Below are 23977 nucleotides of genomic sequence, written 5' to 3' on the forward strand. Positions count from 1 at the left end.
AAAGGTTACAGTGAGCTTGATTTTGTGATCCACACCACTAAGTTGTTCAACTTGGCAGGAAGTCGCCAAATTCATTGTGGAAGGCAGTCTTCAGTTTTCCTTGTCATTGGGCAGGCATAGATAGTCAAGGCTTTCCCTCCGCCTTCCAGATGGCCGGGAGTTGAGGCTTCCGGTTGGAAGGAAAACCGCCAAGTAGCATGGGTCCTGGAGATAATCTTTCCCTTCAGCAAATGTTTCTTGAGTACCAGCTGTGGGCCGGACCCAGTGCTGGGCGCTGAGGACCCAGGAGTCAGGGAGACATGGACCCTGTCTTGGAGGAGCGGCCATCTGATGCCAGGAGGGAGAAGCTGGTTACCATTCATGATGAACCCCGTTCAGTTGCCCCACTTGACTTGTAAGCATAGGTTGTATTGCAAGTACCTCAGATTTCCTTTTGCAGTAATTTCCTTTCGCAGTATTTTTATGGCAAGGCAGAATCTGTGTTTGAAATGTTGAAAGGCTCAGTGGGAGGTGGATGAGTGTCATTCCATATGGCTCCACGGAACACATGAGTGTCGCCATATGGTAGGTGCAGGAGGTCAGAGTTCTGTGCCACGGAAGGACTTTCATTTCTACCACACCTGTCCCCAGATGCCTCTAGAGGTGCAGCCCCTTTCACCTGGAGGTATAGCTATATCTATATTTATATTTCTATCTCTATCTATATCGAGAGAGAGTTAGCGAGTTAGTTTAGGAAACAGCTGAGTGACAACTCTGTGTAGAATTACAAGCATAATTAGGCTACATAGCCTTCAAGCTCTGAAATTCTAGGAATATTTACCTAAATCGTTGAAGAAACTAATTCCCTAAGCATGCTACTTTTCAACAGACCAGACTCTGAATGGGATTCTTGTTCTTGGGGTCTTTTGATGGGTCTGCAGTACCCTCGGCTTAGGGCTACTCAGGACCTGGGACCGAGATGTCCTCCCTCAGGGACTGCTTTGACTCTCTGGTGCCCTAGCCTGGTGTCTTAGGAGACGCTGGGAGAGCAGAGCTCCTATCTCCCACCAGGATGCTTCATGCCCGGCGCCAGGGTGGCTGGACCAGATGAACAGCAGGGGCAGCAACTGGACCCCTGGGGAAGGGTGCCTGGTCCGCCCAGGGAACCTTCTCTCCCTGCTGCCCTCCCAGCAGGCAGCTGTAGTTCTGGACAGAGGGACTTGGTCCCTTGGGGTTAGCTCTGCTCTGCTGCTGTCATTTACAAGGCAGGCGCTGGGCCAGCCCCAGTGAGCCAGGGGACAGGGAGAGCTGCAGCTGCTTCCAATGCTGTGAGTTCCCAGTTCCCCTCGTGTTTCCTCCAGCTGAGTTAGCAGCCAGGTGGCTTAAGTCATCTGCTCTGTCATGGCTGATTGTAGGCACATCTTTGGGAATGTATTCAGGTTGCCCTTCAGCATGTACCAGGTGGCAAAGCTGATTCTTCTTTTCAGGGGTGTCTATAAGAATGGGCTGATACTTAGGGTCTCAGGGCAAAGGTCCCAAAACAGCACATCCTCAGCTCACATTTAAAGCCAAAGCACCAAGGGAGCCTCCTGGTGCCTTTCAGAAAGATGCCTGCTATCCAGAGAGGCTACTGATACATACATGTTTTTCTTTGTTAATTTTTTTTTTTTTTGGTATTTTATTGTACAGATAGTACCTAAATACCTTCTCATGGTAAAGGATTCATAAACCTCCTTCACTATGTGTTAGAGGTGACCACGGTAAAACAGCCGTTCTCTGCATTAATATAACGTATACACATTTTTTTTAACCAAACTGAGTCACATTGTAGCGGTTTGCATTTTCCTGCTTAGTATGGAAAGCATACTGTGTGGAAAGGTGTGGAAAGCCTTCTGTGTCAGTACAGAGGCGTCACCTCACTGCTTTTTCATAGACAGGCAGGCAGATCTTCCATAGCGTGGAACGTTCTCATCATAGTTCAACCAGGCACTCCCCTTGTGATGTACGTTTAGGTTCTTCCGAATTTTCCACTATTACACATCAGGCTTGTTGGTACATAAATCTTTGTAACTCTCCCCTCCTCCCAGCATTGAAAGGAAAGGAGAAGAGACCAGTATCGGTTTCCAGAAGGATGAAGTCATTTTCCAGGATAATTTTGCATTCCTGAGTTCTTATTTCAAGTAAGGAGAAGAAAATGCTGCTTTGTATACCCTCCACCTCCAGCTCCCTCTGAATGTGATGCTGTCAGACGAGTGGAAGAGGGATTTTGATGTGCTCCTGGTTTTAAGAAAGAAATAGCCTCTTTCAAGGGTAAGAGTGCAACTTGCCATGGACTTTCTGATGTGTCCTCGTAGCACACTACATTTCCTTCCAAGCACTTATCACAAGTTGCAGTTAGGTAATTATTTGCATGATTATTTGTTGAATACTGTCTCGCCACCAGCCTGTAAGTTCATCAGGGACAGGGACCATCTATCCTCTGTCGGGTTGACTGCTCTGTCCATAGCTTCCACCACAAAACTTGATACATAGTAGGCATTCAATAGAGTGTGTAAATGAATGGAATCATCAAGGATATCAGTAGGATTTTAGCATTTGGGAATCCTGAGTGTTAGTTATTCTGTTGTCTGTAAGATGGGATTTTATGTATCTTGAAAGAGTTCGTCTTAAAAAAAGTACCATCAAAAATATTTGAAAACTCTGTATAATGTCATTGGAGCTGACTAGAATAACAGTAATAGAGCGTAGAATGTGAACTGACAGATAATAAGCAAACATTTAGTAACGATGAGATCGATTTTAAAAATATACTAGAATTTACCCAAATAGCATTTGTTCTGTTTCAGTGTACACTGTTGCCTGACTTTGAAAGACCCAGTGAATTAGAAGATCTATTTTTAATTATTTACTAATCCCTTTCTCTTCCCCCCACCCCACAGAAAAAAAGAAAAGCAAATGAAGTTGTGGGAAAAACCCTATTATTTCAGAATAGATGAAACTCCCACCCTTGGCAGAAACTGAACATATGTCTTGAAATCTTCGCAGATTCTGGGTTTGGATTAGCAACATCCTTTTTCAAAGCCATGCAAACACCCACCCTTCCTCTGCACATTGCTTCCTTGGATTGCTTTCTTCTCAAACCCCTAACTGAGGCAGTGAGCTTAGTCCAGAGTAGGGGAGGGGAGGCAGTTTGGGAGCATCGTGCCCTGGCTGAGTGAGTTGGACACAGCTGCGTGCTTTGGGGTTACCGAGGGCACCTGGGGCCACTGGTTTCCAGGGGAGAAGGCACCGAGATGAGCCTGGCTTTGTGTGGGGGCGCAAGGTGTATGGCAGCAAAGGGAGATTCTTCTCATTTATTTATTCACCCTCTCTAAAGCTTGCACTCCTTTTTCTCAAAAGCCATTTGTGTATGTGTATATTTATCTGATTAAAAAGATATGGCTGACTGTAGAAAATACAGGAAATGTAGAAGAGAAAAGACCTGTAATTCCACCACCGTTACAACACTGAGATAACCACTGTTAAATCTTGGTGTGTTTTCCCCCAGCCTTAATTATGTATACATAGCTGACAACTTGTATTCTACTTTTTAAAAACCAAACTCCATTTCGGGTCATTTTTGCCTCTTTCTTAAATCTTATAAACTTGCTTTTTGTTGGCTACCAAATTAAATGTCGAATAGGTGTATTGAAACTGAACCCATTTACAAATTTTTTTGCTAATATAAATAGCATTGTGAGGAACACTCCTGAACATACACCTCTAAGCTATAAAGATCTCAGTATTTCAACAAATTATATAAATCTAATTACAAAATCAAAGAAGAGTGGCACTGTTTTCCGATTTTGCAAGTCTCCTTGATGCCTGGCTCAGTAGAAGACCACTGCCTGCTCCTATCAGCTTCTCATTCATTGTGCAGTGATATCCCACGTCAGTAGCCTCTGGAAACCCTACTGTATATACTCACAGGAGAATGAGAATGAGAAGGCAGATAACAACTTAATAATATTATGAAAAGAGGGTTCACATCATGAACCTCCTGGAAGAGTCTCAGTTTCTGGATCCCCCTCTGAGAACCATTCTCTGGGGTCAAACTGGAGAGTGGCGTTTGCAGTTAGAAGCACACGAGGTGTGCACATTTCACGTTCAAAAGGCACTTCCAGTTGCCCTTCAGAACACGGTTTACACTCCTGTCAGCATGTAAGGAGCAGCCCTTTCCTCACTTCTTTACTGCTACCTAATATTTTCAGAGTTTTCCGTTTGCCATTCTCATGACGGAAATGGCATCTTGTACATCACCGCGACTTCGATTAAAAAGAAAAATTCAAAAAAATTTTTTAAACTACACATGAAAAAAGTCTATTTTCTCTGATTAAAAAAAAAAGAAAGAAAGAAATGGCATCTCACTGTTTCAGCCTGTAGTTCCCTGTATGCACTGGGATTTCACAAAATATAGTTCTGGGCTCTTTCTCTGACACTTGGCAGTTTCTAGAGGCTGCTCATTGCCTCCAGGCTAATTACCATTGCCTTTTGGCCTGGAGTATTTGATCCTAGAGACTGTCAGGTCTCAGCTGATTATCATTAGCTTATAAAATATTTCCCTCCCTCCTCCACCCTTCCACAGTCTCTTTTTATCTTTTTTTTTTTTTAAGTTAAAAGGTTAAAAAAATAAGTTGCTTCAATTCTGACCCCTCTGTTTCCTGTTTAAATTTAATTAAGTAGCAAAACTAGCAAATACCATTTTTTAGGAAATATAAAGATGTCTTTACAAAATCTTTTTTTAATATTAACATCTACTCCACATTTGATGATCAAATGTGGGTTCTCAAAGTTGTCAAAAAGCATAGTCACTGCAGTGTGGAAAGGTGACTTTTCAGAGAGAGAAGTGCTTATTCAGCTGTACCCTTTCTTGGCAAGGTTCACCTCTCCTCTCTGATCAGGTTTTCTTTTGCAAAACAGATAATGATGCTGTTAAACAAGATAATACATGGAAAGAGCCTGACACATGGTTTGTATTCAATACATGTTGGTTGACTCAAACTAGTGGCATAAGCTTCTACAATCTGAAGGTAATTTGCAGTATTATGAGCAGCCAACAAAGCTGAGACGGAGGCCTCACGCTTCTCTCCAGGGATCGTGCAGATTCAGGTGCTATTCAGACAGGCACTGGAGGCTCAGCTCGATGAGTCTGGGTGACCGTAACTGTGACTTGCCCACCTGTGTTCCTTGGAGAGAGGAGAGTCCAGGGGCTGATGGTCTTGACATTCTTCTTCTTAATAAGGCTTTATTCCTTTTTGAGTCTCTATAAACATTCTAAGCCCTTACGTTCTCTGTGTTTCTGTTTTGCACACATTGAAGTGAATTCCAGAACAGAAAAATGATGCACTTCGGAGAATTGAAGGAACACCCTTCCGGCACTTCTTGCTTACCAGAAAGGAAAAGCTTTGTGAAGCGTATGTGACCGGAAGGTGTCTCACCTTGACTCAGTTTCTTCCTTTGTAACATGAGGACATTGGACTAAAATTAGTTATTATGTGCACTCCAGTACCTTTCTGATTCTGGGTGGTTCATGCCTCGCCTTACTGTAATTATTCTTTCTTACCTTTTGTGTCCATTCATTCACATCCTCATTCATGTCACTTATTCACTGAGCACTGCTCTGTGTTCTAGGATCTATCAGTGAAGGAGACAGACATTGTCCGGGAGCTTGCAGCCTGGCAGGGGTGACAGCTTCCCAATAATTACAGAGTTCTGGCTGTGATAAGTGCTTTGAGACAAGTGCCATTGCGGGAGCCTCGCCCCGTCGGGGGCATTGAGATGGCTTTCTGAGGAAGTGACAGACATGATTTCTTGGAGAATGGAAAAGGATCAGTGTTACAGGGACCTGCTGAGCAGGGGGGAAGGGTGAGTGGTACAGATACGAGAGCTGGGCAAGGATCCGATCATGGAGGGCCTCACGGGAATTTGGATTTTAGGGTTTATCCAGAGCAGTCGGAGGGCTTTTAGTTATACATGACGTAATCAGGTACACATTTGAAAAATCTCACCCCGGATACTTTGTGGAGACGGGAATGGAGATGTGGAGAGACTAGTTAGGGGCTGTCACGGTTAAGTTAAGGCTTACTAACTCTGTGCACTTGGAGGACGAGGACTGTTATATGTATCTTGGACTCCACCATGGTGCTTTGTATGGGGCAGATAGTTTATAAAAGTTTATCGGGAGCCATTGCTGGGAGCTCTGCGGGCACACGCGATACCTCCCCGTTGTTCTGGGATGTTGGAGCTGATTTGGGAAGGCCCCAGGCTGGCCGCATCCAGCGGTTCTGCTCTGGGGCTCCACGGTCTCGTGGAAGCCCGGCCTGGCGCAGTGTACTGTGAGGAAGGCTGTGCCTGGCAGGGGTGGGCCGGGTCCATGTGGAAGCCTGGTCCAGGGTAGACCCCAGCAGCCGGCTCTCATCGCCTGGCACAGCAGGAAGCCCTGTCCGCTGAAGGCCTGGGAGAAGCTGCAGCTCTGGAAGGGCCTGGCCGGGGCCCTGCAGGTGAACAGCCAGAGGGGTTGGTGTCCAAAGGGAAATGTTGCCTCTCACCTCTGCACTTAGGCAGTTGCTTCTAATGCCTTCCTTCCCCTGCTGTCCTTAGGAGCAATGTTAATAGCTGCTGTGTGTATGTGCACACACACACGCGTGCGTTTTCATTAAGACTTTACTTTTTTAGGGCAGTTTTAGTTTCACAGCAAAATTGAGGGGAAGGTACAGAGATTTGCCATATATTCCCTGCTCCCACACATGCACAACCTTCTCTGTTACCAACATTTCCCACCAGAGTCGTACATTCTGTGGATTTGGAAAAGTGTATAATGACATGTATCCATCATTATGGTATCATATGGAGTATTTTCACTGCCCTCAAAATCCTCTGTGCTCTGCCTATTCAACCCTCACCTGTATAACCCTTGGCAACCACTGGCTTTTTTACAGTCTCTATAGTTTTGCCTTTTCTACAATACCATACAGTTGGAATCATGCAGTACGTGGCCTTTTCAGAGTGGCTTCTTTCACTTAGTGACATGCATTTAAGATTCCTCCATGTCTTTTCATGGCTTGGTAGCTGTTTCTTTTTAACACTGAATAATATTCCATTGTCTGGATGTACCACAGTTTATTTGTCCGTTCACCTACTGAAGGATGTCTTTGGTTGCTTCCAAGTTTTGGCAGTTACGAACAAAGCTGTAGTAAACATCCATGGGCAGGTTTTTGTGTGGACATGAGTTTTCAGGTCCTTTGGGTAAATACCAAGGAGCACGTTTGCTGTAAAAGTATGTTCAGTTTTGTAAGAAGCTGCCAAACTGTCTTCCAAAGTGGCTGTACTATTTTGCATTCTGACCAGCAGTTAATGAAAGTTCCTATTGCTCCACATCCACACCAGCATTTGGTGTTGTCCGTGTTCCAGATTTTGGCCCTTCTAATAGGTGTGTACTGGTGTCTTGTTGTTTCATGTGCTTATTTTCTATCTGCATACCTTCTTGGGTGAGGTGTCTGTTAAGGTCTTTGGCCCAGTTTTTGAGTTGTTTGCTTCTTATTGTTGAGTTTTAAGAATTTTTTGTATATGTATTTTTTATTTGAGGTATAGTTGATTTACAATGTCGTGTTAGTTTCTGGTGCACAGCAAAGTGATTCAGAAGATATTTGTAAATATAAATAAATATATTCTTTTTCAGATTCTTTTCCATTATAATTTACTACAAGATATTGAATATACAGGAGGACCTTGTTGTTTATCTATTATACATATAGTAGTTTGTATCTGCTAATCCCAAACTCCTAATTTATCCTCCCCCCCACCCACCATGCTCCCCTTTGGTAACCATAAGTTTGTTTTCTATGTGCATGAGTCTGTTTCTGTTTTATAGATACGTTCATTTGTATCATTTTTTTAGATTCCACATGTAAGTGATATTATATGAAATTTGTCTTGCTCTGTCTGACTTACTTCGCTTAGTATGATAATCTCTAGGTCCATCCATGTTGCTGCAAATGACATTATTTCATTCTTTTCTACGGCTGAGTAATATTCCATTACATACATATATATATATATATATATATATATATATATATACACCACATCTTATCCAAGGAATTCTTTGTATATTTTTAATAACAGTCCTTTATCACATGAAGCCACCATACATTGACACTGCCTGTGTGCTAGGTCCTTTTAGCATGATATTTTTCCCAGCAGAAATTCTTCAAAACAGGTATAGATTTTAATTTTGGGGAGACTGTGGAATATTGGTTAAGATGTGAGTTTGGAGACAGACTGCCTGGGTTCCAATCCTGGTGCATTACACATACACTGTGAGACGTTGGGCAAGTTACATAGTTTCTCTGTGCCCCAGTTTCCTCATCAATAAATGGGGTAATAGTAAAAACCTATCTCACAGGGTGGTGAGGATTAAATGCATTAACACACGTGAGCCCTAGAACCATGTCTGGGACATAGTAACCTTTCAGTAAAGGTTAGCTGCTACACACACCCCAGTACTTAGGACTCTGACAGATGAGGAACTGAGGCCAACAGAGGCCAGATAACGTGCTCAAGGGCACACCGAGCAGAGGTGGAGTGCAGCTTTGATTCTGAAGCCTGAATTCTCGGGCACTGCTGTGTACTCTGCCCTCTCCCGTGTCCTGTGCATCAGGAACAGTGCACTGAAAGCCGCACGAGCTTGTACCCAGCACAGAAGCTACTAGTTTGTTCTGGGTCTCGGCGCTGCTGCCACGGGATCATCCTCCCCACTCTCGGGACCATCTTCCCCATTCCTTGCTTGCTTGCTGGGGGGGGGTGCCTTCCCCGTTAGCATCATGGCCAGCCCCATCCCCAGTTCAGCACCGCAGCCTCAGCAGGGCATCAGGACCATGGGTGCATGAATTACAGCCCTAAGGATATTAAAACACAGTCCCTCCACCCATCCTGCCAGACCTCCTTGCCATTATCATAGCATCAAGTCTAGACTTCCCAGCATGTCATCCCAGGATGTCCTTTATCTGATTCCCAGACCTGGACTCTCTTCCAGGCACAGTGGCGTGCTCCCCTTCGTAATACGCGGTGAACTTTAAAGACTCCGAGCCTTTCTCGTGCTCTTTCCCAGCCTGGGTTTTCTCCTCTCCTCCCTTCAAGTATGAACGTCTGCCATGGCTCAGCCATTACCTTATGCAATTTTTTTGTTTGTTATTGTTAGTGGTTCATATTCTTGGCCTCCTCCTGGACCGCAAGCTCTTGGAGGACAGGGGCCATGCTTTCTTTGTCTTTGAATCCCCCGTGGTACCATGACCAATAAATGCTTTTTGGGTGGAGCGACCATCAAGGTCTGCGTACCTTCGGGAGAACAGCTGTGCTCTGTTGTACCAGAAGAGAAACAAAAAAAAAAAAAAAAGAAGAAGAAGAGAAACAGCAGGAACAGCCCTGGGGGAGAGCAGGGTCCTTGGCTCTTTCTGGTATGCTGCTGGCACAAAGGCTCTGTGGCATTAAATACCAAATGTAGACACTCAAGGCCTTCTACGACACAATAGGATCTCTTTGCTGCAGGAACTACAAAATCTAGCTCTTAAAATCTAGCAACTTTGAGGGAGAGGTGATACAAAAGGACTTAACAAAGTTGGGTCTAGTTTCAGGCTGGGGCCCCATTAAATCTCAAATCCCGATTATCCAAGGCCTGCTTTCACAATGCGTATGTTCAAGATTTACAGAAGATAAGACCAACAGGTAAACCAGTAAGAACGGTGAAATTCAAATAATTACAAATGCACTGAAGAAAATAATACAGGATGTGACAAAGGAACCGTGTATCTTTGTATCTCCAGTGCTTACCATGGTGCGCCCGACGCATAGAAATAAGAACAGCTACCATTTATTGAGTTCTTACTATCTGCTTGCACTGCGGCAGATATTTCATTAATCCTTACAGGAATTCTATGAGGTTTTGCAAACAAGAAAAATTAGGTTCAGAGAGGTTAAGTAACTTGCTAGCAAGTAAAAGAGAAAACTTAATAACTATTGGGTATCATGGGATCTTAAAGCAATATTCAGGAAATAAAGATTCTAGAACCTCTTCTTATAGATGTACCTAATTTTTTCTCTTTAGGCTGAAATCCCTTCCCCACACCTAACTGGACTTCCGTGTTGTTTCGCACAAATTAGGCCTCTGTGTCAGTGAGGACCAGTTGGACAATAATTTTCTTCTAACCCTTTTTATACTTAAAAGTATCTATTAACTTGCCCCTTGGCCTTAAATGCGCTGTTCCTTAAATGTTTTCTTTCTTAAGCCCCCTCCCCCCACCTTGGGGGGCAGCATCCATTTCTCATGTTCATTTTGGGGTGGTGCCTGGTTTCCCCACTGCCCTCTTACAGTGCAAAAACCGAGACCTCATTTCCTCTAGTGGAAGTGTGACCCGCCTCGGGTTACTGCAAGGATTTATTTCTGGCTCTCACATGTCCTTCTTGCTGTGACTTTTCTGATGATGTAGTTTATTTGATCTGGCCCTTCCTTCCCTCCATGGGTGCAGCCTCCGTCCCTACTGGGTGAACACCTCTATTGGTTGGCCCCTTCCACCCTGCCAACAATCTTTCTGCCAACAATCTTTCTGACGCCACATGAAGTAACATTAGGTACTCTGTGTTAGGTCTTCACACACCAGCCATTTGGCCACATTAGCCAAAATTTTTTTTTTAATTAATTAATTAATTTATTATTTTTAGCTGCATCGGGTCTTAGTTGGCGGCATGTGGGATCTTCATTGTGGCGCACAGGCTTCTCTCTAGTTGTGGTGCACGGGCTCCAGGGTGCATGGCCTCAGTAGTTGTGGCATGCAGGCTCTCTAGTTGTGGCGTGCAGGCTCAGTAGTTGCAGTGCTCTGGCTTAGTTGCCCCACAGCATGTGGGATCTTAATTCCCCAACCAGGGATCGAACCCGCGTCCCCGGCGTTGGAAGGCGTATTCTTAACTGCTGGACCACCAGGGAAGTCCCTGGCCCTGAGGTTTTTGATGACAATTTCTTTTCCGCTCAGGACCAGGCTGCCAGGGAAATTGAGGCTGGCCCTTTCCTGCTCTGCTTGTGTTACTGGCTGGCCTTGCTGTACACAGCGCCTATCCTTCTCCACTCCACCCTGCCTCCACCTTCTCTTTCCCCTGGTCACTTGTTCTCAGGGTATCATCACATTGGGGAAAGAGGAGGGCCACACATGTGGGATTGTATGGAACCTACACCAAGTATTAGCTGTCTGCCTCTGGAAGTTGCTTAACCTCTCTGAGCCTCTGTTTCCTCATCTGACAAATGACACTAAATGATAACTAGTTCACAGGTTCTTTTATTCGATTGAGTGAGAGCATCTAATTCCTATCTAATCGTAGTATTTAGTAAATGACATCTGTTCTTGGTGATTCTGTGATGGAGAGTAGCTTATATGTGATTAGCACATAGGGAATACCAGTATCATGTGTGAGTCACATTGGTTCATATACTTTTTTTCCAGCATGTGAATGATTTGTGCCACCAAGGAAGAAGATCTGGATGAAGCAGGCTTCAGAGGAATATGGCGCATATGATGCCCATTAACCCCACGCTCTCCCTCTTGGCTGCACATGGTCAAATGTCCTGTTTTGGAGGTGCTGTCAGGTGGTTCTGTCTGGTCTTTGTGTGTTTCACTTTTTTACTTGGGTGCATAACTCAGCAGCCTTTCTTACACACCCTTCATCACACTACTGTGTTTTTAATCAGGATTGTTGCTGTTTGATTAGTGCTCTAGGTACAAAATCTGCAGAGACTTTGAGTGATCTGCCTCAGTCCTATATACTGCCATAGCTGTTATTTTAGTGATTTTGCAGAATACTACTTTTTTTTTTTAAATACACAAATTGTATTATAGCAGAGATGTTTGTATTGATTTCCCTTTTTACCTTTCATCTACCTTTTGTGTTAATCTTCATTTCACAGAAGCAAAGCCTTTGCCCTGGACCAGGCTAGGACCTAGAGGTGATGGAAGAGACTTCAGGCAGACGTGTGCTGTGACTATTTCTTCATACTCTCTCTCACCTGGACTATTTTTTTTTTTAATTTGTGTTATTGTTATTTTTATTTTTATTATTTTTAAATTAATTCTTATTAGAGTATAGTTGATTTACAATGTTGTGTTAGTGTCTGCTATACAGCAAAGTGAATCAGCTATGCATGTACACATATACACTCTTTTTTAGATTCTATTCCCATATAGGTCATTACAGAGTATTGAGTAGAGTTCCCTGTACTATACAGTAGGTTCTTATTAGGTATCTATTTGATATATAGTAGTGTGTATATGTCAATCCCAAACTCCCAATTTATCCCTCCCCCCCTTCCCCCTTGGTAACCATAAATTTGTTTTCTACATCTGTGACTCTACTTCTGTTTTATAAATTTTTTTAGATTCCACATATAAGCGGTATCATATTTGTCTTTCTCTGTCTGACTTACTTCACTCAGTATGACAATCTCTAGGTCCATCCATGTTGCTGCAAATGGCATTATTTCATTCTTTTTTATGTCACTTGGACTATTGCAATAGATTCCTGACTGGTCTCTACTTAGGTTCTTGACCCTGAATGGCCAGTTTTTGACATAGCATCCAGAGTGAACCTTTTAAAATAAATACCAGAAGATGTCTTTGCTTTAAAAATTCTGAAATTATTATTATTATTTATTTTTTTTTTTGGCTGCATTGGGTGTTCGTTGCTGCGTGCGGGCTTTCTCTAGTTACAGCGGGGGGTGCTACTCTTTGTTGTGGTGCACAGGCTTCTCGTTGCAGTAGCTTCTCTTGTTGCGGAGCACAGGCTCTAGGTGCGTGGGCTTCAGTAGTTGCAGCACGTGGGCCCCAGAGCGTGTGGGCTTCAGTAGTTGTGGCGCGCGGGCTCAGTAGTCGTGGTGCACGGGCTTAGTTGCTCTGCAGCATGTGGGATCTTCCCAGACCAGAGATCGAACCTGTGTCCCCTGCATTGGCAGGTGGATTCCTAACGACTGTGCCACCAAGGAAGTCCCTAAAAGTTCTGAAATTATTTTGTGTGAATTTTTAGGATTGAGCCAATGAGTAACTATGTTGATGTATTTAGGAGCTAAGGGTCTAAATGAAGGAAAGATACAAACATGGAATAAGGGAAGACAAGGAAGATCCCAGTGGTGTTGGATTGGAATTAGAAGTCTCATCATAAACTCACACATACACACAGACACACACAAATCGATTTCCTATCTGTGTCTGTTGAAAGGGCCTGGGAGCAATGACATCTCAGTAGCAGTGAGCACAGCTAGCATACAAATCTTTGTTTTAAAATTTTATTACCGGGACTTCCCTGGTGGCACAGTGGTTAAGAATCCGCCTGCCAACGCAGGGGACACGGGACACGGTTCGAGCCCTGGTCCGGGAAGATCCCACATGCTGCGGAGCAACTAAACCCATGCACCACAACTACTGAGCCTGCGTGCTGCAACGACTGAAGCCGGCGAGCCTAGAGCCCGTGCTCCGCAACAAGAGAAGCCACCGCAATGAGAAGCCTGCGCACTGCAACGAAGAGTAGCCCCTGCTCGCCACAACTAGAGAAAGCCCGCGCGTAACAACGAGGACCCAATGCAGTCAAAAATTAAATAAATAAATAAATAAATTTATTAAAAAAATTTTTTTTATTACCGACTAAAGGAACCGAAGGCTCATTGGAGAAATGGCCAATTGTAGGGCTGGGGCAGGGAAAGTACAAGATAAGCCCAGAACATTTTGTGTGAGGAAGTATGGAAGTGCTCAAAACCAAGGGGAGCATGTTAGGTACAGGAGCTTATTTGAAACAATTTAAGCATCAAAATAAATAAAAGTAACGGATTATAAAATATTGAAAAACAAAAGACTACATGAGTCCATGTTTATGCTAAAAAAGAAAAAAATGTGGGGAAGGTGAAGTTCCTTTTTATAGTAAAATGCCGGCTAATAAATGTAGAGGGAAGAATAAAGTTGGAAAATCTTCATTTTGCAACCACAGTTGAAGTATTTGATTCACCACTGGGTGAAAGCTTGTTGGGGAACAGAATGCTTACAGTCTAGGAGGGTCGTATCCCATAGACCACTTATTTCTCAAGGGAAAAAGACACTTTTAACAGCAGAGCCCTGGCAGAAGGCACCTTAACCAAGTGACCATCATAAGTGACATTACCTGTCATGGGGGAAACTGTTGTCAGGCGCCACCAGGGGTGTCCTGTGGATGACCAACAACCCTTCCCTTATTGGGATCTCTGCCAATAATGCAGAACCTAGATCAGAGCATGGAGAAACAATGAAGAAACACAAATGAAGGGGTGTCGCACAAAACAGAGGGCCAATGCTCTTCACACGGTAGGGTCTTGAATGACAGAGAAGGGCTGTGGAACCCTCCCAGGATAAAGCGACTAGAGAGATGTGACATCTGAATGCACTGTGTGTGGTGCAGGATTGGATCCTGAGTAGAGGAAAAAAAAAATTGCCGTAAAGGATAGTTTGGGAAATCTGAACATAGATAGCAGTAGTGTTTTTGTTTTTTTGTTGTTGTTTTTTAATTTGGTAATTGAACTGGGTTATGTAAGAGAATATCGTATTTTAGAAGATACACACTTTGAGAGGAAAGGGTCATAATCTCTGCAAGTGGTTCAGAAAAAAGGTATATATTATACATACATGTATATAAAAGGAGAATGTGTGGCAGAATGTTGACAATGTGGTATTTCATTGTAATATTATTTTTTATGCTGATACTGTATTTTATACGTTTACAAATTTTATTTATTTTTTCCAGTTTTATTGAGCTGTAATTGACACATAATGTGTAAGTTTAAGGTGTGCAACATAATGAATTGATATATGTATATATTGTGAAGTGATCACCACAGTAAATTTCATTAATATCATCTCCTCAAATAGTTATAATTTTTTTTCTTATGATGAGAACTTTAAAGATTTACTTGCTTAGCTTTCAAATATACCATACGGTTTGGTTAACTATAGGCTCTGTGCTGACGTTACATCCCAGAACTTATTTATCTTATAACTGGAAGTTTTTACCTTTTGACCACCTTTACCCATTTCCCTCACCCCACCATGCCCGGCCTCTGTCAACTACCAATCTGTTTTCTGTCTCAGTGAATTCAGTTCTATTAGATAAAACATATAAATAAGATCAGAACTATTTGTCTTTCTCTGTCTAATTTATTTCACTAAACATAATGCCCTCAAGGTCCATCCGTATTGACACAAATTACAGGATTTCCTTCTCTTTTATAGCTGAATATCGTTGTAATATTCTTGTAACTTTTCTATAGGTCTGAAAAAAATTCAAAATAAAATGTTTAATTTTAAAAAAGAGATGAGGTAAACAAAGCAAAATGTCAATATTGTTTTAAACCCCTAGGTATCTGTCATATTATTTTCTGTAATTTTCTGTATGTTTGAACTAGTTAATCTCAGATGATCAAAATTTTAAAAAAATAATATTTAAATACATTGAGTACTTTTTTTGCATCTTTACTAGAACATTAAGTTCTCATATCTTTTTTCCCTGGTACCCAGGTCATTGAAACTTTATTCACTGGACAGTTGTCAGGTTTTACATTGGATTAATACAAGTTCTTCTTTTGTGTGGTCTAGACGTTCTGGATGTACTAAGGGACTGGATTCTCCACCTCAGGAAAGCGACACTTCAAACCGCTGCTGAGTTGTCTAGTCTGTTCTTCTGGGTATAGTGCTGGCCTCATGGTTCCTTCAAGCTGCGGTCTCTGTCTGGCTCCCTTTTGACTTCCGCTCTTGCACTTAGCAGGCTGTATAATATTATATTGTTTACGCCATCATTCTTGACTGAATTAAAGGAGCCCTGCAGTTTCCATCGGAGGCTCGCCACCTTGACTGTATGTTCCCTTGGCTGTCTGCCCTGTAGTCACAAATCCTGGACCATGTGGTCCGGGCTGTTATTCCCCTCCATACGTGAGAGCATTGTGCACTGATGGGCCTTTGTCTAATTTGGTAGACCCAGAAGCAGAAAACTATTAATGCAGAAATGCCAAAGAGTTTATTGCTTGGGATGGGTAGTGAAGTATCTGGGGACTTCTTGGGACTCATTTAGAAGATAACACTAGATTATGCCCATCTTATCAAGGAGCAGATATTAGCTCTGGTTGGGTTGTCTTTAAAAGCCAGGCTTAGCTGTGGGAAAAAAGAGAACTGGTGAATCAACTTGGTTTAAAGGAAAAGAAAACTATCATTCCGATTCAGTTTTTTCAGTTTGGGCTACAGAGAGTACTTATATATTTTCACACTGGTTTAAAACACCTGTGCCGTGGGGTCAGTTCCCGCAAAGCAAAAGTGAAGGCAAGAATGGACCATTTGGGACTTTATTTATTTGCTTGTGTTTGAAGCTAGAGGCTGGTTTGAAGTCACCTGGAGAGGTGAAAGGGGAGGAATTTGTTTCTTTTTTAGAGAGAGAAGTAGTCCTGAGATTCTTGGAATTTTACTCTATTTTATCAGGGTTGGGATCTCTGAGTATTTGGCAAGAAGGGATCCTTTGGGACAGACTTCATTTGGTCTTATGTTGGTGTCGAAGGTGCTTGAAACAGATTCAGGCCTGTTTCATCCTGATGAGTTCTTGTTACTATTTCATGTTTATTTTTAAGCACTGACCACTACCTATCTCTTTCTCTACCACACAATCAGGGTCCCTTTCTATGTGATTATTCCCATTGAACTTGAGAGTTTATAATGCAGTTGTTTTCAGTTTTTCTGACAACCTTAAAATATAGCAAGAACTTTCAAATTCAGTGCTTCATAGGTTGTATTATGACCTACCTGGATCCCCTGGGTATGTGTATATATATGTGTGAATGGTGTGTGTATGTGTATCGTTTACATTAAAGTGAAATAGAACTGAGTTTTTGTTTTGCAAGATAAAAACATTTTGCAAACTTTTAAAATATTCTATCGATAGTAATGACTGCTGTGTTCCCTTTCTGCCTCCCAGAAACAGCAAACCCAGGACTTACTGTTTTGTTCAAAGAAACTTTCCTGTCTCCCTCCTTCTCTTTTGACCTTCTCTGACCCAGCTTTCTTCAATAACCTGTGCTTCTTGCCTCCTCTTTCTCGTGTTTGGAAGGTAAAGATGGAAACCTGGGTTGATACCCCATCTCTATAACCCGCTAGTCACGAGAGCCTCACTTTCCTCATTTTTAAAATGGGGTCAGTGTACACAGCAAGGGGGGGGGGTTCCCTTTTCTTGCTTCTGCTGCCCCTTCACTCTCTTCACTGTGCTGGTTACCAGGTTAGAATCTCTTCCGTTTGAAAATTCCTCTAATGTCTTCCCAGGCAGTTAACTAGATCTTTCTATTGGTGTTTTGTTAAACTTGCGATTTTGGTGAGTTGCATTAACTTCTCAGGAAGCCTGATTCTTGCGCTACCCTCACAGTTGCATGTAGCGTTTAAATGCAGAAGCAACGCAGATAACTTACTCCCACACAGCACCCGGGGAGGGAGGGTGCATATGTTTGTCGGAAGATGTTGGGGGCTTGCTCAGAACTCACAGCCCTTCAGGTGTGGGCCCTCCCTCCTAACCAACTGAGTGATAATAATAACTAAATTATTATAACTGAATGAGAAGAATGAAAAGAAAGCTTATCAAAAAAAAGAGGGACAGCAAAACGAGGCCAAAGCCCCTCCGGATGGGGTGGACCAGGAACAGAGAGCCTTGCACTAGCCTTGCACTAGCTAGTGTTGGTGCCACGGAGAAGCTGCTGGGCTGGCCCACCTCCCTGGCCCCCATCCTGTCTCCTCTCAGGCTGTGTTACCCTCTGGTTCTCCACCAGCTGCGTCTGTGGTACAGGAACAGGTTTTAGCTGGGCTGACACTTAGGGAGAAGGGGTGACCCGCACCCTAGGCTCCAGACCGGGGCCCGGAGGCTGGGTGGAGGGATGTCTGTGACGTGGGTCACTTGTTAGCAGATGTTGCAGCTGCTGCCACAAAGCCCCCGGAGCACACGTTTCCTGCCCGTGATCTTTCATTCTGTCCGGCCAGACACATATGGAAAGCCCACAGCTCTGTCTGCACTCTCAGCTGGACAGAAGTGGTGGTATTGTTCTTGGTGTAAAGCCAAAACTTATTTCTCGGTTTCTGTACAGTTGTGAAAGGCAGTGCAGATCTCACTTAAAGCTACTCCCTAGAAATCAGAGTGCCCTCATTCAGCCAACACGCGGCAGAGCGGAGTGGAAAGGGCTTGGGGCCCAGGCTAGAGGATCACTGTGGATTAGGGACTCTGTTTCCTCAGCTGGGATAATGGTATCTGACAGGAAGACTTGATTGTTAGTTGAGATACTATTTATCATAGTACTTGGGAACGTTTAAAGCACCCAGACAGGTGTTATTTATTTGGTACAGGGTGCTCTATGAAGTTGAGAGGGAGGGAAGGAGGGACGGAGGGAGGGAAAGAGAGAGAGAGAGAGAGTGTGTGTGTGTGTGTGTGTGTGTGTGTATGTTCACTCTGCTAGCCAAGAGTTGAGATATTACTAGAAGAGATAAGACGTGCATGTCTGTACCACATGGTTGAAGGTGATTATCTGTCTCTGATGGCTTTAAAGGGCTCTGGGAGTTGAGTGGGGACAGTTTCATGCAGAGGGTGATATCTGAGCTGGGCTTTGAAGGATGGGCCATGGAGGTGGACGTGGAGGGCCATTGACTTTAACAAGTATTGGAGAGAGGGCCCCCCGGGCAGAGGGATTGATGTGAGGAAAGGCACAGATTTAGGAGCAAATGGGGCCTGTGCAAGCCACAGCAATAATTGGGTTGGATTGGAGCATCAGTTTGGATTTGTCTTCTGGGTGGCAGGGAACCAATGAAAAAATGTTGAGCCAAGGGAGTGTCAAGATCAGAACTGAGCTTGAGGGTGGATGATCTGGCAACAGTTTAAAAAGGTAGAGGAGGGAGACCGGAAACTCTCCTTACTGGAAGACTACTAGGAAAATATATAAAACATCTGTTTACCTCCCAATAGTATTGGTTTTTTCTTCCAGTTTTATTGAGGTATCATTGACAGACAGCACTGTATAAGTTTAAGGTGTACAGGGTAATGATTTGACTTACACGCATCCTGAAAGTATGACCACGGTAAGTTTAGTGAACACCCATTGTCTCATATAGACACAGAATAAAAGGCAAAACAATTTTTGTGATGAGAACTCTTAGGATTTGCTCTCTTAACCACTTTCATATAGAACGTACAGCAGTGTTCATTATATGTGTCATGTTGCACGTTACGTCCCTAACACTTATGTACCTTATAACTGAAAGTTTGTACATCTGACTGCCTTCATCCAGTTCCCCCGCCCCCCATCTTCCACCTCTGGTAACCACAAATCTGATCTCTTTTTTCTATGAGTGTGTTTGTTTGTGAAGTACAATTGACCTACAACACTGTGTTAGTTCCTGGTGCACAGCATAGTGATTTCGACATATTTATCCGTTACGAAATGATCACCCCTCCAATATCATTTTGAAGAGTAAATGAGATAAAGGATGTGGAGTTAACATTTGGAGATGAATCACGGTGGTCCAGGTCCCGAGCATCCTAGCCCCATGGCTGCAGCTGAGCCTCCTGACATGGGTGCTTTTAGGCCAGGCTAGGCTGTCCGGCCCTGGGTGAAGGTGTTAGGGCTGCACAGCCCACCTCGGGTAGGTCCCTGCACCCTCCTGCTTGGACCTCCTGCAGGTCCCTCCCTTTACTCCCGCCCTTCGCTCCCCATTTGGCTCCTGCCCCTGCCTGGCTCTTGACTTCCTTTGTGTCCCATTTCTGGCCTGGGAATATCCAATACCCAGGGCTTGATCTGCTCCTTTTCTCAGATTTGACCTTGACCCTTGCTAGGAAGCTCTGCCCATGCTGGTTAGTTGGAGTAACCAAATGTTCAAACCACCCCGTTCCACCAGAGCCCCGGCTCCCAGGACCTCCTCCAGCTCGGCCTTGTTGGAGTGACTGGTCCAGAGAGGGGCATTTTAAGAGACTGAGAGTTAAATACAGATTCAAATTCTGATGCTACCATTGACTTCCTAGGATGAGGGATTGCTGAATTACTGTGAGCTTCAGTTTCCTCCAGGGTAAAATGAAGACGAGACCCATCTATCTGTCTATTCCCCTCCCTCGATTTGGTTGTGAGGTTTAAATGAGGTAATGTAATGATTTAAAGGTGGCGTGGTGTCCTGTGAATATTGGTTGTCTTTTCTTCTGATCTTCCATTCCAGATGAAGAATGTTTACTTAGGAGCTCAACACGTGCTCAACCTCTGTCTGTAGACTCTGTTAAATTTCCTTTCTTCTTCGTTTGCAAAAGCTTTGGTGTGAAGAAGTTGAGTTATTTATGCTCCAGCAGTTTCCATCACTGCCCTGGGGGAGGTCCCTGAGGTCCCAGGACAACTTGAAGCACTTTTCCTATGGAAAGAAGGTTACTAGATGCTGGCTACCTGCATGAGGACTTACAGGCCAGACAGGTTTCCATGAAATCCTAACAGCATTGTCCATTTTCAGGAGAATGTGTTTGGACAGATGGTGCTAAGCAAGCAACTGGCCAGAAACCATCCATCTATAACCTGGGGCCTGTCTGTCCTTCTTACAGTATCTGCTGTTTTATGCCCAGTGAGCCTTGGTGTCTGGGACCTCATTAGAAGCATTTGACAAAGGAATAACTGATGCAAGAGCAGAGTGAAGCTAGCCCCGGGGGTCCTGTGCTATCCTGATTGCTCTATTTTTTATAAAATGTAAGAACTCAAGTTTAATGGGATAAGAGTTGGAAGGGACCTTAAAATGTCTTTCCCACCCCCAACTCATATTTAAGCCATTCCTGGTTGGCAAGAAGTTACCCTATTAGAGGATGCTTTCAGAAAGTGTGTGACTTTTCACAGTCATCTCCAAGGGCTGTATCTGAGAAGTCCCTTCTTGACGTCTGTGGGCATAAAGGCACCTGATGAAGAAGAGGGGGTACTCAGAGCCTGGCCCGTTGCACCCCCTTCACCACAAGAATCTACTCTCCGGACAACATACCATCGCTACCCTCTCCTGTCACAAGTATAAAGGCCGACCCCTCACCAGAGGAGGGCGACCCTTTGAGGCTTTTTATGTCCCTCATGAAGGGACCAGGGAAGTCCAGCTCAGTGTCTTCCTACTGTCCTGTCCTCTCTGCAGGGTGGGGAGGGAGAATGGTGGGCACCCCCCTCCCCCATCTTTAAAGCTGTAACAGAATCTGCTAGCCACTTGGTACAGAAGGATGTGCAGTGTGCAACTGTCGGGAACCAGGTACACTACTCAGAATCTAGACATTAATGTCATCCCCATTTGGAGATCCCTGGCTTTGTAAGTAAGTGACCTGAGGTCACCCGGCTGTGAGGGTCAGAGTTAGGTTTAGATACAGCTAACATCAGAGCCCAGGCACTTGGCACTCTCCCGCTGTGCAGGCTGTGGAAGAGAGCGTGTCAGCTGTCCCCCAGCAGCTGGTCCCTGTGCCTGGAAGGGACACATGTTCCTGTACCTGCTTGATGGGGCAGGGGAGTGGGGCTGGGCTCAGGGCTGCCAGGAGAGGCTCAGCACCAGGCCCTCTGCCTGCTGGCAAGGAGGGGGGACACAGCTTCAGCCCTGCACCCCGAAAGTCCTACTGGCCTGTTTTCCACGGTGGCCCATGTGAGTCAGGAGGCACTCAGGAGCATGAAGAATCTTCCAGGTAGTAGCGGTAGCATTTGCGGAGCGATGTAGTTCTCAGTTTGCAGAGGAGAAAACCGAGGTCCAGAGCCCCTTCCCAGAAGAGCAAGTTAACGGCAGAGCCTCGAGTGGGACCCAGCTCTCCTGGTTTCCCATCCCGCGCCCATCTCCCTGCCTGCAGGTTTGCAGTTTGGAGCATCTGCCTTCTGAATGGAAACCACTTGGGCTGCAGTTTTGGCCTGTGCCTTCTTTTTTCTTAGAGGAGTTGGAAAACGGTCTATTTGCCATCCAGTGATGTATTACCAAATGTTCCATCAGCCTTCTCTTCCTCAGGATGAATGTTCTTTGTTTCTTGGCTCTAAAATGGACTCCTTTTCTGGTTCAATTTTCTGTATTGACTCTCCTCCTCTCTCCCTACTCCCCACCCTATAACCCTCTCCTTCCTCTCAATCCTCACCCCAAATTAAACCAACTCAGCATGTTTCCTTTGCACGTGTTTGGCTCTGGTTCCTTTCCTGCTCACTTTTCCTTTATGATGGTTTCACTTCTTTCAAGAGTTTTTCCCCACCGGAGCCCAAGCTGCTGTCATGACCAGTGTTGGCCAGAAAGCTCTCAAATATTCAGCTTTACTGCAGACTTGGGGGTTTGGTTTTGGTGCTGGCCTCGCTCCTGTAGTGGTGTTTGGTGACTTAGCAAACACCTGAAAGTCTGAGGCAGGGAAGGAGGGATTATGGGTGGGGCAGGAAGGGTCCAGACACCTGCACTTTCATTTACTTGGAACAATCTGTTCTTGTTTCTTAGGTACCCAAATAAGCTGCTTCTCCCCCAGTTCTTTCTCGTGGCGTCAGGCCTCCTTCGTGGACTCTTATTGTTGGGCAGCCGTCCAGCAGAAGGACTCCTTGCAGGGTGACTCTGGAAACCTTCCATTATGTCTGCATAAGGTAACTGGGGACATTGCAAATCTCACCTGTTTGCTTTATAGACGTGGGAACTGAGGCCCAGAGAGGCTGCACCAGTCCAAAGCCACATGGATGCATGTGGCCAACCAGGGCTGTGACTCAGATCGTAAAACTGTAGCACATTAAAATCAGAAGGAACCTCAGAGATTACTTGGTCCAGCACCTTCCTTGAGCAGATGGAAAACTGAGGCGCTCCTTGATTTGAGCTCCATAGTGGCCGGCACCTCATGTGTCTCAGTGGCCTTTCTACCCTTGATGCCCAGCGGTGTCTGAACCATACGAGGCTCTCAATACATTTTTTATGCCTCATGAGCTTTGTTAGAGAACAGCAGAGTCGGGACTCAGAGCTTCGGCCAGCTCCTATTCCACCACACACAGGGTCTCTTGGAAAAAGTAAGGACCAACGTAGAGGTCAGTAGCTTCCAGCGCATGTGTTACTGCAGCATCGAGAAGCCCAGGGATGACTCCGTCTGGGGGTATTGGTTGCAGCACAGCTTTTGGAATACATGCCTTTGCTTTCTGATGGGTCCACATGCTGCAAGGAAGGGGAGATGCTACCTGGGAGACACCAGTGTCCTGCAGAGAAGAGGGGCAGGTCAGGAGCTCCGTGGTTGGGGGAGTGTGGAGGCAGAGCTCACAAAGGCTGGGTAGTGTGGAACTTGGGCCAGAGTTGGCAGGTTTGTGCAGGAGGACGTTCTCTGCGTAATGAAGCAGCTCCGTTGGGTCTTCTCCGTACTTGTGAAAGTAGGACTTTGTTTCAGCCTGTCATTACTTTCAGCCACTGGTTCTTTTGTTCATCGTGAAAATGAATAGAATGTTTGTGCATTCTTCAGCATCCACCAAGGAAAGCATGGTATGTTAGCTTTTTTTTTTTTTTAATTTTATTTTATTTATTTATTTTTGGCTGCATTGGGTCTTCATTGCTGCGTTCAGGCTTTCTCTAGTTGCGGCGAGCGGGGGATACTCTTTGTTGCGGCGCGCGGGCTTCTCATTGCAGTGGCTTCTCTTGTTGCAGAGCATGGGCTCTAGGCATGTGGGCTTCAGTAGATGTGGCACATGGGCTCAGTAGTTGTGGTGCGTGGGCTTAGTTGCTCCGTGGCATGTGGGATCTTCCCAGATCAGGGCTCAAACCCGTGTCCCCTGCATGTGCAGGCGGATTCTTAACGACTGCACCACCCAGGAAGTCCCGGTATGTTAGCTTCTGAAAAGCCAAAGGCTGACGTTTGTTTGACTCTCTCCTGCCTTGACCTGTTGCTGAACACACAGTCCTTCTTTCTTAAA

General features: G+C 44.6%; 1 protein-coding gene across 2 annotated transcripts in view; it reads left to right on the forward strand.

Annotated features, from left to right (window-relative positions):
* Positions 1-23977, forward strand: part of PANX1 (pannexin 1) — a 45326-nt gene that overhangs the window by 1846 nt on the left and 19503 nt on the right. The window contains exons 2-3 of one of the 2 annotated variants that reach the window (XM_082339975.1): positions 11508-11640; positions 22539-22678. In XM_082339975.1, the coding sequence (XP_082196101.1) occupies positions 11568-11640; positions 22539-22678 (213 nt within the window). In that variant the 5' untranslated portion in view covers positions 11508-11567. The remainder of the gene's footprint in view (positions 1-11507; positions 11641-22538; positions 22679-23977) is intronic. The other variant, XM_082339974.1, reaches the window with a different exon arrangement.

This window comes from Balaenoptera borealis, assembly GCF_965194805.1.
Source record: "Balaenoptera borealis genome assembly, chromosome: 11".
In the NCBI taxonomy this organism is placed as follows: Eukaryota; Metazoa; Chordata; class Mammalia; order Artiodactyla; family Balaenopteridae; genus Balaenoptera; species Balaenoptera borealis.